Source organism: Hyperolius riggenbachi, chromosome 3, assembly GCF_040937935.1.
Source record: "Hyperolius riggenbachi isolate aHypRig1 chromosome 3, aHypRig1.pri, whole genome shotgun sequence".
In the NCBI taxonomy this organism is placed as follows: Eukaryota; Metazoa; Chordata; class Amphibia; order Anura; family Hyperoliidae; genus Hyperolius; species Hyperolius riggenbachi.
Window position 1 is genome coordinate 147,295,278 of NC_090648.1, and position 14,076 is coordinate 147,309,353.

Below are 14,076 nucleotides of genomic sequence, written 5' to 3' on the forward strand. Positions count from 1 at the left end.
GTTTGGTTTTTTTTGGCCCCTGCAGTATTCCGTATCCAGCTATGGTGGAAAGTGGGCGGGTGCATACGTTATATGTCAGTCCGAGGCCCATGAACTGTGGTCAGTGGTCGGGCTGGCAGCTACTTGTAGCCTGCTCGCTATCTGCACACTACACTGGGCCAACGTGGATTATATCAAAAGCACCAGCCAATGAGATCTATGCCTCCTCTGTAAGCTGCTCCCTGATTACTGAGGGAACTGCCTGTCATCTGTGACTCGCTTGTGCATGGCTGCAATGCTACAGTATCATCCAGGCTGCACAGAAATGTGGACAGAGGAGGATGCTATCAGTATTGTATCTGCAATAACTGATTAGCAATTCTTCCTGAGCAAGCTGTTATGCAATTATTGCATACAAATCCCTGTATATTGAGCACTGTGCATTTTAATCTAACTTACATACTTTCTGTGCTCACGAAAAAATGACTCCAAATTATTAACTGAATTAAAATACAGTACTACAGTATACCTTATGTGCTTAAGTATGCCAATTTCTGATATAGTAAACTTCTGATATAGTAAACCTCTTGTTCCTGTGCCTTGGAGTTTAATATATAGGGATTCTTCTGTACTGTTCACACTAGAGCGTTTTGCCGTGATTTCGGCAAAACGCTCAAACGCTAGCGCTTTTTAAAAACGCTAGCGTAATGAAACCCTATGGGCCCGTTCTTACTTGGGCGATTTGCGCTAATCGCCGCAAATTGCCCAAAAACGGGCAAAAACGCCAAACGCAAACACGTAGCCTGCACAATTTTCAGGCGATTTCCAGGCGATCGCGTTTTAGTGCTATAGAAGCGCAAAACGCAATCGCGCCAAAATCGCCGCAGGGTTCAGTGATTTTTCCGGGTGAAATCGTGGAAAAATCGCTCCTGCAAAACGCTGGCAAAAATTGCCGGCGTTTTGAAAACGCAGGTTTGAATAGAGCCTCATGGTAACATTCTCTCCGAAAGGCAGGATTCTTTGCAGAGGATATTCTCAACAAGCACTTAGAGTCAAGTGATTTTTAATCATTTATTTTTTAACAAAATAGTGCATAGAAATGAATATAGAAAAATGACAAAAAATATCAAACAGTAGAATGAGATTTGCTATAGTAAAATAACAAGAATTAAAAGTTGAAATATTAACTGGATAAAGTCTGAGCAGTCCATGGAATTACTGCGTCTTTTTGGAAATGATCCAAAGAATCCAAGAATGTTGGTAGATAGTTTGTTGTTAATAGTCCAAAGTACAAAGGAGTTGAGCTGGGTCCAATCGACTAGCAGATGGATCCAGGGATGGTTGGATCAGAATTGAAGGATATAACAGTTTGTGTGTCCAGACTTTTAACCCCTTCTCTCCTGGGGTGGAGATTGTAATGAGAGATGGGTAGACTCTGATAGCTGATACAGTTCGGCCCCTCTCATTAGAGGGAGAAAGTGATATGAAATGTCTGTAAGTATCATATCTGTAGCAATACATCATATGAATAATTTTGGATTCATCAGGTTCTCTGGTGTTCATATACTGTATACCAAACAAACAATTATTTTCCAATCAAAATTTGATGATTTGTATGCATCCTTAGTTGTAATCTTTATGGTAAACTTCCTATAGAAGGGTCTTGAGATTGTCATTCCTGACAGAAATACCCTCTTTCTAAGTAAAACTCAAACTCTGGGAAACTCTGCGCTACTTTCAGGCAAACAGCGAATCCGCAAATGGCAGATGTGGTAACGTACTGCATGCAGTGTGTTGGAACACTGCAGTGCATTGGATCCCAACAAACCACATTAATTCTGTAAGCTGCATAAACATACCATTGCAGTGTGACTTTCTATATTAACCACTTCGCATCCAGATCTTGTTTTCCACTTTTGGACCAGAGCATTTCTGACAGTTTAGCTATGTCCCTATTTAATCAGCAACAACTTTATCCCTACTTATGACACCTAACTGAAATATATTTCATTTTTTTTTCAAGACAAACTAGACTTTCTTTGTATGGTATATTTCCCCTCAAACCATTTTGTTTTCTATGAATCTTATTGGGGAAAATAGAAAAAAAATAGAAAAAAACACATTATTTCTTATTTTGTTATTTTTTTACCAACTCGGTTTAAAAATAAAAAATGCTACTGTAAATAAAAAAGACAAACTTTGGCTATTTCTGCCGTTTATCAAAAAACTTTGATTGTGTTCCTGTCACAATTTATGGTGAAGATATTTCAGTCTGAAATAATATTAGAGTGTGTATTTTTCACTATGAACTGAGAAAATAAAAGTATTTTTAATGGTAAAAATGAACATTATTGGCTCAGGGAACATACTGTATATTAACTTTCACATTTAGTGCGGCATCAGATAGTGCTGGAGGTTCGCACAGGAGCAAGCCCAATCATGCACAGTTGTGCTTCAGCTACAAAACATATATTTACGCCCTTGTGGCTTAGATGAAGTCACAGAGGACGAAGATATACTGTAGTGGTGGATAAAGTGGTTAAGATGCCCCACACAAAGTCACAACACACCACTGTGAACACAGTGTGCTAGGAGCCCAAGAGTTTTAGGCTAATTGCGTTGCATTCTGTCACAAATTCCACAATATCATCACATCCCAGCATAAAACAATGAAATTCCTATGGGGCTATCACACTGATTACAGCGTAACGTGCGCATTCACAGTGCTGTGAAGCATCTATTTAATGGTACATATGCATCACTGTATTTGCCGTTAATGTGTCATATTGCTGCTCTAACGTGCAACTTTTTTTTGCATTGTGATTCTATCACAATGCAATGTGCATAGTGTGCAAGGAGCCTTTAAACCTCCTGCTCACTTGAAAGGGCAAAACGCCGGTGCTTACTGAACACTGCGGCGATTTTTCCCCGATCGCTTTTAGCGCTTCTATAGCACTGAAATGCGATCGCCGGGAAATCACCTGAGAATGGTGCAGGCGATGCATTTGCGTTTCGCAATTTTGGGCGATTTGCGGCGATTACCGCAAATCACCCAAGTAAGAACGGGCCCATAGGGTTTAATTACACTAGCGCTTTCAAAAGCGCTAGCGTTTGAGCGTTTTGCCTTTGAGCGTTTTGCTGAAATCGCAGGTAAAACGCTCAAGTGTGAATGGGCCCTCAGGCCATTGATTTGGGTGAACGAGTATCTGATTTTACTATTATGTAGGACTATTTCACTGTCTGTTGTTTGGTTTACCTTGAAAAAGGAATGCTCCATGGTTTTGAAACATGCTGATTAATAAGTTATGTTTCTTCACCTAACACATATAGTGCTTTCTTATACGTATTTTGAACTACTGGATGGCATCATCCATCCTCAAGTTCACAGCACCTTCATCATGGGTTTCTTTACTGATTGGTGCAATGTTCTACCACATTCCAATTCCAATCACACCTTCCCCACACCTACTGTTACATGTGCAAAAGATTAATTTCTCAAAGTACAACTGCCATTTTCTTCTATCGCTAATTTTTCCTTTATATCAGCATTTGGAAAAGAAAGACAATATGGGTTGGACATGGACATTTAGCACATGAGTTTTCTCCTAGATGATTTTTTCATATCTTGTCAACAAAATGCCTTTCAGATCGCCAGCAAGCAAGAAAATACTCAGAATAATGTTGATAGTACTTTTTCAGCTACTTTTTAAATTGCAAAGCGCTGAAAAGTTATTTTAAAGAAAAGATTAAAAATTATCTCCTAGGTGAAAACTCAGGAGAAAAAGTTAAAGGAATAGAACTTAACCCGGGGCTTCTAACGGTCCCCCTGCAGACGTCCTGTGCCTGCGCTGTGACAAAACTATCCTCCGGGCCCCGCCACGGCTCACTTCCTGGCTTTTGCGATTTTAAAGTCTCAAGCCACTGCGCCTGCGCAGAAAGCTCCCGACGACGTCAGCGGGAGCGAGGACACGTGCAGGCGCAGTGACTTGCGACATTAAAGTGTAACTGTCGGGCATAAAATCAAAAATCAATTCTTTATTTTTATCTGGTAAACAAGTAATAAGGATGCTAATCAGGCAATCCAAAATTTTAAATCTCTATTACGTTTCTTGTTTATAAATGATCATTCCCCAGTTTACATGACTCTTATTTGGTACGTTGCCGCAAAAGGAAGTTGCAGGGCATGCTGGGTTGTCCTTACTTACTTCTGTACATTAGTTAAGTCTGAGGGAAAATAAAGAAGCAAAAAAAAAAGACAACCCAGAATGCCCTGCAACTTCCTTTGTGCAGCAACGTACCAAATAAGGCCCGGTTCACACTTGCGGTTTTGCAAAAACCGCACCGGATGTCCGGACCGCACCGGAGCCGGATCGGACCTGAACCGTACGGTTCCTGTCCGGATCCGGTCCGGTTGCATACGGTTTCCGTGCGGTATGAACACGGTTGCGGTCCGGATCCGGATTCTTAAAGAGATAACAACCTGTAATTAAAACAAAAAAAAATGTTGGGGTCTGGGAGGTCAGCAGAAGGGGGACCTGTGGAATCAGGCCCTCCGCTGTTTAGCACTCACCTCCACCTCCAACATGCTGCCAACATCTCCAGCTCGTGCTGCTCCACTCCAAAATGGTTGCCCATGTGTCCCCGATACAATATCGCCGCAACAATCCTCATAGGAAGTGGGGTAGAACATCCGGATTTTTTGCCAGTGTGTTGTGCGCTCTCCGGTTCTCATTGGTTTCCATTGGCCGGATGGTGCAGTCCGGCTCCGCCCCGGATACGGCTGCAGGAGGAGCCGGACCAAAAAATAGCGCATGTTGGAACGGACACCGGAGTCCGGATCCGGTCCGGCTCCGGTCCGGACGAAACGGACACATGTGAACCCTGGCATAGACTTACATTGCTATGCCGTGCGTCCGTTTCGTCCGGCCAGCATGCGGTGCGGCTCCGGCACGGCTATTCCGGATAGCCACCGCTAATGTGAACCGGGCCTAAGGGTCAGGTAAACTAGGGAATGATCATTTATAAACAAGAAAAGTAATAGAGATTTTAACTTTTGGGTTGCATGGTTAGCATCTGTATTACTTGTTTACCAGATAAAAATAATGAAGTGATTTTTTATTTTATGCCCGACAGTTACACTTTAAAGTTACAAAAACCAAGAAGTGAGCCGCAGCAGGGACTGGAGGATGATTTTGTCTCGGCGTGGGGGGTCATTAGAAACCCCAGGCAAATGCAACCCCGACCCCCCTCTCCTTACAATACTCCTTGAATTGCATATTGGTAAAAACGTATCACAAGCAGCCCAGATAAGTAAGCACAATCGTTTATGTAAATACATATGTGAGACCAATAAGAGGTAAGTGATTTTAATTCCGAAAAGAGACAGTTTCGGCCTACAATACTGCTATTCTTTAGGTTTAGGAGGACACGTAAGAATCACTGACTAGGATCCAATCAGACATTACATTTACTAGACTAGAGAATAACTGCAGTCAGTCTGCAGTGGGGCGGGCTGGTTTAGCCTCAGCCTGTAGGACGTGACGTACCGGAAGTGAAGTGTGAGGCCTTGCAGAAGTGCCCGGAAGGCGGCATTTGGTGATTGTGGACGACTCGTGGAGTGGCAATATGGTGAAACTCACAGCTGATCTGATCGAGCAGGCGGCGCAGTACACGAATGCAGTGCGGGACCGGGAGCTGGACCTGCGGGGTAAGGAGCGGAGGGATGAGGGGAGGGAGGTGAGCTTGGTACAGGGAGACAGCAGCTTGAAGGAAGCCATGGAGTATTGTGCAGGGGGAGCTCCATACACGGAGCATCAGCCATCTGTTAAACAATCATCTAATAGTTTACATTGGTTCCCTTCTGCAGCCTGAGCGTTGTGGTGCACTACAGCTGCCAGCAGGCATCATATAGCATTCTAAATATGTGAGGCCAGCAATCATCCATGGTTTCCCCAAAATCTTCCGACCAGCTGTGACATGAAAATGGTCTGTTCAATTAGATTTGGAAACTAGTGATCACAACTATCGGTTAGGTTAGTGGGCATCAGTCTGCCGATTATGATAGTTGTATGGTATGTGCAAGTTCAGCACAGCATAGTTGACATGTTGAAAAGTTAAATAATCTGCGTTTAGTATTACATAATCAGTGGCGTAGCTAAGGAGCTGTGGGCCCCGATGCAAGTTTTACATGGGGGCCCCCAAGCACTCTATACGTAACAATTGATACGGAGCACCAAAATCTGCCAATGGCTACTACAGTGTCAGAGGTGCAAGCAGGAGATGGGGAACAGTTTGTTAATGATTACCACCATTCAAAGTATCTATAGAAGTGATTATTATGAGCACAGGACCAATAGAGAGCTAATACTGCAGTTGAGGGAGGGCCCTATGGGGCCCCTCTGGCCCAAGGGCCCCGATGCGGTCGCAACCTCTGCAACCCCTATTGCTACGCCCCTGTACATAATACAAATCTTTACTACTGATTAGTCTATGAATGTTGCAGACTGTTTAGGGTGTAACACGGGTAGCTGAAGCTTAGTACACTACACGCATCCAATTTTGATTGTTCCGTGACAGGCAAATTTAACCACTTGAGGACCCAGCCTTTACCCCCCCCCCTCCCCCCCTTAGGGCTCTTTCACATCAGAGCTTGCGTTGGAGAACGCTCAAAGCATGCGTTTTTAATATGCAATAGTTGCACTGCAGTGAGTGTGCGTTTTAATCCGTTTTCAATGCGTTACAGCACATAGGAAAACGCAGGTAATTTTTTTCTTTAGTTTTCAACTTTCTACATTGTTCCTCTGTTGCATTCTGGGACTGATTGCCTGCGTTAACGGATTAAAAACGCATAGTGTGCGTTTTACATTGACTAACATTGTAACGCATAAAGCTAGCGTCGGCCGAAAAACTGCGCCTGGGTGCAGTGCAACGCAACGCACAAAAGGCTGCGTTATATGTGAAAGCTAAAATGAAAGTCTATGGACTTTCATTTCACCTTGGGTAACGCAAACTTTACCCATTGCGTTGAAACGCAGAAAATCTGCCCTAATGTGAAAGAGCCCTTAGGGACCAGCGCTGATTTAGAAGATCTGTGCTGGGTGGGCTCTACAGCCCCCAGCACAGATCAAATAGCAGGCAGAGCGACCAGATGGCCCCCCTTTTTTCCCCCACTAGGGGGATGATGTGCTGGGGGAAGTCTGATCGCTCCTGACAGCGCGGGGGGGGGGGGAGGGGGGGCCTCAAAGCCCCCTCCACCACAGGATTCCCCCTCTCCTCCCTCCCTGCCCCAGAGATCGGAGGCTGCACAGGAACGGATCTGTCCTGTGCAGCCTCTAACAGGCTCCTGCCTGTCATGTGACAGCGATCCCTGGCCGCTGATTGGCCGGGGATCGCTGATCTAGTACAACGCTGCTGCTATAGCAGCTTTGTAAAAATGTAAACAAAGCGGATTATTTCCGCTTGTGTTTACATTTAGCCTGCAAGCCGCGATTGGCGGCCCGCAGGCTATTCACGGAGCCCCCCGCCGTGAATTGACAGGAAGCAGCCGCTCGCGCGAGCGGCTGTTCCCTGATTAATTAGCCTGCAGCCGGTGACGCAGATGTGCGTTGCTGGTCCTGCAGCTACCACTTTGCCGACGCGCGTTATGAGTGCGCGGTCGGCAAGTGGTTAAAAGGGAATCCGAGGCGAAAGACATATTGAGGCTGATAAATGTATTTCCTTTTAAAGTGAGTCTGAAGTGATTGGAAAAATAAAAAACAGAAACCTAATGGATAGGGAAGGCTCTGTTACCTGGTCCTATAGAGCCGGGGTCCCCAACCTTTTTAAACCCGGAGCACACTATCCTGATTAAAAATTTCTCGTCGGGGGGGCGTGGTTAGTGGCGGCAGAAGCCCCCCCCTTTTTTCCACGATTTTGAATGTAGTATGTAGCTAAGTAGGTATCTAGGTATAGTTGCCTCCAGTATAGGTAGCTAACACAGTTGCCCTTGTATAAGGACTATAGTTGCCCCAGTATAGTTAGTTAGGTAGTATAGTTAGCCCAGCATAGCAAGTACAGTTAGCCCAGTATAGCTAGTAGTTACCCCAGTATAGCTGCCCCAGTGTAGCTAGGAGAGGTGCCTCCCCTTCGATTGCTGGAGGCCGAATTGTGTTTTTTAAGCAACCTCGGCTCAGTCTTCTGACGGAGCCGACGTTACTCATTGAGCGCTGCAATAGGAGTGATTCCTATTGTAGTCTATGGAGGCGCCGGCTGCGCCCAAACCTAGCAGCGCTGAAAAGCACTGCTCCGATTTTGGGTACCCGGAGTTGGAGTCGGTGGTTTCATAAACCGAGGATTTGGAGTCAGAAGATTTTTGTACAGACTCCACAGCAAGTGTACTGGTTAAGGGCTCTCCCTTTGACATGGGGGACCAGAGTTTGAATCCTGGCTAGGGTCAGCACCTATTCAGTAAGAAGTACTTGGGCAAGACTTCCTAACTCTGCAGGGTGGCCTCTTGAGTGTGCCCTTAGTGGCTGCAGCTCTTGAGCGCTTTGAGTCCAACAGGAGAAAAGCGCTATACAAATGTTAGAAATATTATAGGACCTCTCCTTAGGTGAGTATCTGTTTTTTAGTTTGCTTTTTTCTTTAAAGAGGAGCTGTCAGCCATACTATGCCAGATAAAAAAAAGACGTATATAAGTAGATAGCCCGGGATGCTACAGGGTTGATTGTAAATGCAGGGAATCCCTAAGAAAATTGTAGCAGGAACGGGGGTCCCCATGGATGTGATGAGGTGGTGGCGGCCACTGCCCACATGAATCGGCAAGGATGCCCGTCGGGCTGGGGTATGGGGAGGGGGCAGACACGGACAGTCATGGGAGGCAGCCAATGAGAGGAAAAGGAGTGAGAGTGACACAGGCTGCAGCCAATCAGGCCTGCACTGCAACTTATTTTTTGCTGCCGATTACTGGCTGCATACTAAGGAGCTGGGGACATGTGGATTAATCTCTGCAATAAAAGTGTAAGATTGATTTTAAAGTTATGAAATTGCCTTTTTTAGCATTCCTTTTATATGATCAACAGATAGAAATAGAGAATTGATTTTGTTTTTCATGCCTAACAGTTACTCTTTAAACAATGCACATTGCCTGCCTCTAATGCTTTTAGCTACAGACCCTTAACAGGGCTGTGGAGTCAGTCTGGGAGTCAGAGCAATTTTGGGAACTTGGAGTTGGTGGTTTCATATACTGAGGAGTTGGAGTCGGATTATTTTTGTACCGAATCCACAGCCCTGCTGAACAAGCATGCACATCAGATGTTTCTGACAAGATTGACTGCATGCTTGTTTCAGGTGTGAGTCAGACACTACTGCAGCTAACGGCTCCATTCGCACTTAAAGGGAAGGTTCAGGGAGGGTGGGTTAAAAATAAAAATCAAATTCCACTTACCTGGGGCTTCCTCCAGCCCGTGGCAGGCAGGAGGTGCCCTCGCGCCACTCCGCAGGCTCCCGGTGGTCTCCGGTGGCGCGCCCGACCTGGCCAGGCCGGCTGCCAGGTCGGGCTCTTCTGCGCTCCAAGGCCCGGAACTTCTGCGGCCCACGCCGGCGCTCTGACGTCATCGGACGTCCTCCGGGCTCTACTGCGCATGCGCAGAACTACTGCGCATGCGCAGTAGAGCACGGAGGACGTCCGATGACGTCAGAGCGCCGGCGTGGGCCGCAGAAGTTCCGGGCCTTGGAGCGCAGAAGAGCCCGACCTGGCAGCCGGCCTGGCCAGGTCGGGCGCGCCACCGGAGACCACCGGGAGCCTGCGGAGCGGCGGCGAGGGCACCTCCTGCCTGCCACGGGCTGGAGGAAGCCCCAGGTAAGTGGAATTTGATTTTTATTTTTAACCCACCCTCCCTGAACCTTCCCTTTAAAGGGACACTTAAGTCAAACAAAAAAAAAATGAGTTTTACTCACCTAGGGCTTTCAATAGCCCCCTGCAGCTGTCCGGTGCCCTCGCCGTCTCCCTCTGATCCTCCTGGCCCCGCCGACAGCCACTTCCTGTTTCGGTGACAGGAGCTGACAGGCTGGGGACGCGAGTTATTCTTCGTGTTCCTAGACACATTAGCACCCTCTATGCTGCTATATGGTATATGATATATGCTATAGCAGCATAGATGGCGCTATTGTGGCCAGGAACGCGAAGAATAACTCGCGTCCCCAGCCTATTAGCTCCTGTCACCGAAACAGGAAGTGGCTGACGGCGGGGCTAGGAGGATCGGAGGGAGACGGCGAGGGCACCGGACAGCTGCAGGGGGCTATTGGAAGCCCCAGGTGAGTACAACTCATTTTTTTTGTTTGACTTAAGTGTCCCTTTAAGCGTTTTAGTGTTTTCAGCAGCACTTTAACTCGCTGGTGATTGCCAGTGTTTGGAAAAGTGCTTCTGTAGTGTAAAGTGTATGGCAGTGCTCTCACTGTACCGATCACCAGAGATTGGCAATTTGTTGAAATTGCAAATGTGTAAGCATAATTTTTTAGCAATTTGAGAGCGATTACTTTTTAATGGTAAAGAATCACACTGCCCTTGCTCATGCAAAGCAGAAATACTTTACCAAGCTCATCGGAGCACAAGCTTCCAATCCCTGGCGACTTATTGGCACCTTCAATTCTCTGCTTAAATCCACCCCCCCACCTTCTGTTTCCTCCCTCTCTGCCACAGATTTAGCCACCCACTTCACCAACAAAATAGTCTCCATCCGTCAGGAAATATTCAATCTTCACCTCCCACCCCCTCCCAACCAGCTCCTCCTCCACCCTATCCTCCCCTCACATCCTTCACTCCTACTACCACCGAGGAAGTCAACCACCTACTGCAGACTTCCCATACCACTACCTCCCCCCCCCCCTTGACCCTATCCCTTCTGATCTACTTCAGCCTCACTTCACGGATCTGGCCCCAGTCCTCACTACCCTGTTTAACCTCTCCCTATCCACAGGCACCTTCCCATCAGACTTCAATTTGGCCACAGTACTGCCCTAGCTCAAGAAACCCTCCCTCGACCCCGCGCTACCCTCCAACTACCGCCCGATCTCCCTCCTCCCCTTCGCCTCAAAACACCTTGAGCGTCTGGTTCACAAACGCCTGACCCAGTACCTAAATGCCAACTCACTACCAGACCCACTGCAATCTGGATTTCGGCCTGCCCACTCAACCGAAACGGCTCTCACCAAAGTGGTCAATGACCTTGCCTTAGCTAAAGCTGAAGGTAAATACTCCATCCTCCTTCTCCTTGACCTTTCAGCAGCTTTTGATGCAGTAGATCATCCCCTACTCCTCCAGTCCCTCCAATCCATGGGAATTCACGATCTCGCCCTGACCTGGCTTTCATCCTACCTCTCCAACCGCTCCTTCACGACCGCCTTCAATGAGTCCTTGTCCACCCCCAACCACCTCTCAGTGGAAGTCCCCGAAGGCTCGGTCCTTGGCCCCCTACTGTTCTCCCTATACACATCCTCCATTGGCAAGGTTATCTCCTCCATGGGTTTTCTTAACTATCATCTGTATGCAGATGACACCCAAATCTACCTCCACACCCCTGACATATCTACCACTACCATGGACAAGGTCTCCTCCTGGATGTCCGCTAGGTTCCTGAAACTAAATCTAGACAAAATGGAATTTATGATCCTCCCACCCCGGTCATCCCTGGACCTCCCAGATGTGCAGGTCACTGTTAACCACACTACCATTCGCCCTACCTCTCAAGCCCGCTGTCTGGGTGTCACCCTGGACTCCGCACTCTCCTTCACGCCCCACATCCAAAACCTCACAAAGTCCTGCAATTTCCACCTTCGTAACATCTGTAAGATTCGCCCTTTCCTGACCTCTGCCACCACCAAACTCCTCATCCATGCCCTCATAATTTCCCGCCTCGACTACTGCAATGCCCTTCTGTCTGGTCTCCCTATGACCCAAATAGCCCCACTGCAGTCCATCATGAATTCGGCAGCCAGAATTATCCACTGCTCCCATCGCTCCACCAGGGCGGCTCCCCACCGTGAATCCCTCCACTGGCTTCCTATCCAGTCCAGAATCAGATTCAAGATATTGTGTCTGACCTACAAATGTATCCACAAAACCTGTCCAACCTACATTTCTGATCTTACTCAGAGATGCACACCAAGCCGCTCACTCCGCTCCAATGAACTTCGCCTGTCCCTCCCCCGCATCACCCAGTCCCATGCACGCCTCCAAGACTTCTCAAAAGCCGCTCCAACACTATGGAACTCCCTACCTCCACCCATTAGGGCAGCCCCCTCCTTCAACACCTTCAAGAAGGCCCTCAAAACTCACCTTTTCACTATGGCCTACCACCCCTCACAATTGCTCTTAAAGGGAATGTCCAAGCAAAATAAAAAAATGAGTTTCACTTACCTGGGGCTTCTACCAGCCCCATGCAGCCATCCTGTGCCATCATTGTCACTCACTGCTGCTCCAGTCCCCCACTGGCAGCTTGCCGACCTCGGAGGTCGGCGGGACGCATTGCGTACATTTTTACGCATTCCCGCTAGTGCAGGAACATTAACGCATACATTTTTACGCATTACTGGTTCAATGCGTAAAAATGTACGCATTAAACCAGTAACGCGTAAAAATGTACGTGTTAATGTTCTTGCACTGGCGGGAATGCGTAAAAATGTACGCAATGCGTCCTGCCGACCTCCGAGGTCGGTAAGCTGCCAGCGGGGGACTGGAGTGGCAGTGAGTGACTACGAGGGCACAGGATGGCTGCATGGGGCTGGTAGAAGCCCCAGGTAAGTGAAATTCATTTTTTTATTTTGCTTGAACCTTCCCTTTAAAAGTCTAAACCCACAGCTGAACTCTGGTCCCCTACCTCTCGTGTCTCTACCTCTCCCTCTAGATTGTAAGCCTTTGGGCAGGGTCCTCCTCCTTTTGTGTCCTACCTGATCATGCACCTCCATTACTGTGCACCCATGCTATGCATCTGAGTGAACCTAACTTGCCTAATCTCCATGCTTCATCCAGTGACTAAGCATTACCTGGTACTCATACTGTGCTGTGTGGTCTGGTTTTCTTGTATTCCTGTATTGTCATATTGCTGTTTGTCACCCCTAAATATTGTCTGTAACCTAAATTAATGTCCAGCGCTGCATAATATGTTGGCGCTTTATAAATAATAATAATAATAATAAAATGCAATTGCTCCAAAATCACTTTACATACAGCGAAAAATAGTGGTTAAGTCGCTTCACAGAATGCCAGAAACTTGTAATTCCAGGCAGGATCACGTGTGTGCGCACTGTGATGCATTCTGGAAGATGCGGGTACAGCTCTGTACTCTTTACAGACGCGAGGTGTCAGCCCCAGTGCGGTAGAGTGTACTCTGTCTGGCTCAGCTATTTCCACCAGAGCCTGAAGGGAAGCTGATACTGCGCCCGACAAGCAGATCTTCGCGGGTGCCAGCGCTGGTTCCCCTCTGCTGAGGGATCTTTAGGATCCAGAGGCTTCCCCCTCCTGAGAGAAGTACCCCCTGGGGCACTTTTTTCCATTTAGGTACTCTTTCAATTTATATACAAAAAAGTTAGATACTTACCCATGGACAGGGAAGGCTCTGCCTCACTTTAATGTAACTGAAAGTTCTGAAAGAATTGGCAGGTTAAGACTCCACCAGCTTGCACCGTAAATCATGTCAGGTTTCCCTGGGAGGCGCAGTTTCTCAGGGCTGTGGAGTCGTGGAGTCGGGCAATTTTGGGTGCCTGGAGTCGGAGTCGGGAAAAAATGCTCCGACTCCTAATGAATTTGTAACTGTAATTAAAATAGAAAATATGATAAAATGTTCTATTTCTCAGATAATAGTCATTAAAAATAATGTATATATACAGTAATAGCTGTGCTTAGTCCACAAAAATGAAATAAACCAATCAAAATTAGTTACTTGTGCTGCTTCAATAAAGCAGTCCCCGTATTTTTAAGGTCAGATATACATATCTGATTGTGACTGTATATATGATGCGTACACAGGAATCTCTTATATATACTAAATAACATCTATGCTGTAAGAATAAAGCCTGATGTGTAGCTGTGTCACTAATAGAGATGGTCAATGAGATGGAAAT

At 46.8% G+C, this 14,076-nt stretch overlaps 1 protein-coding gene across 1 annotated transcript in view; it reads left to right on the forward strand.

Annotated features, from left to right (window-relative positions):
- Positions 1-5,540: 5,540 nt before the first annotated feature.
- The window catches only part of SNRPA1 (small nuclear ribonucleoprotein polypeptide A'), a 43,355-nt gene continuing 34,819 nt past the window's right edge, over positions 5,541-14,076 (forward strand). The window contains exon 1 of the mRNA XM_068275087.1: positions 5,541-5,686. Within this exon, the coding sequence (XP_068131188.1) occupies positions 5,605-5,686 (82 nt within the window). The 5' untranslated portion in view covers positions 5,541-5,604. The remainder of the gene's footprint in view (positions 5,687-14,076) is intronic.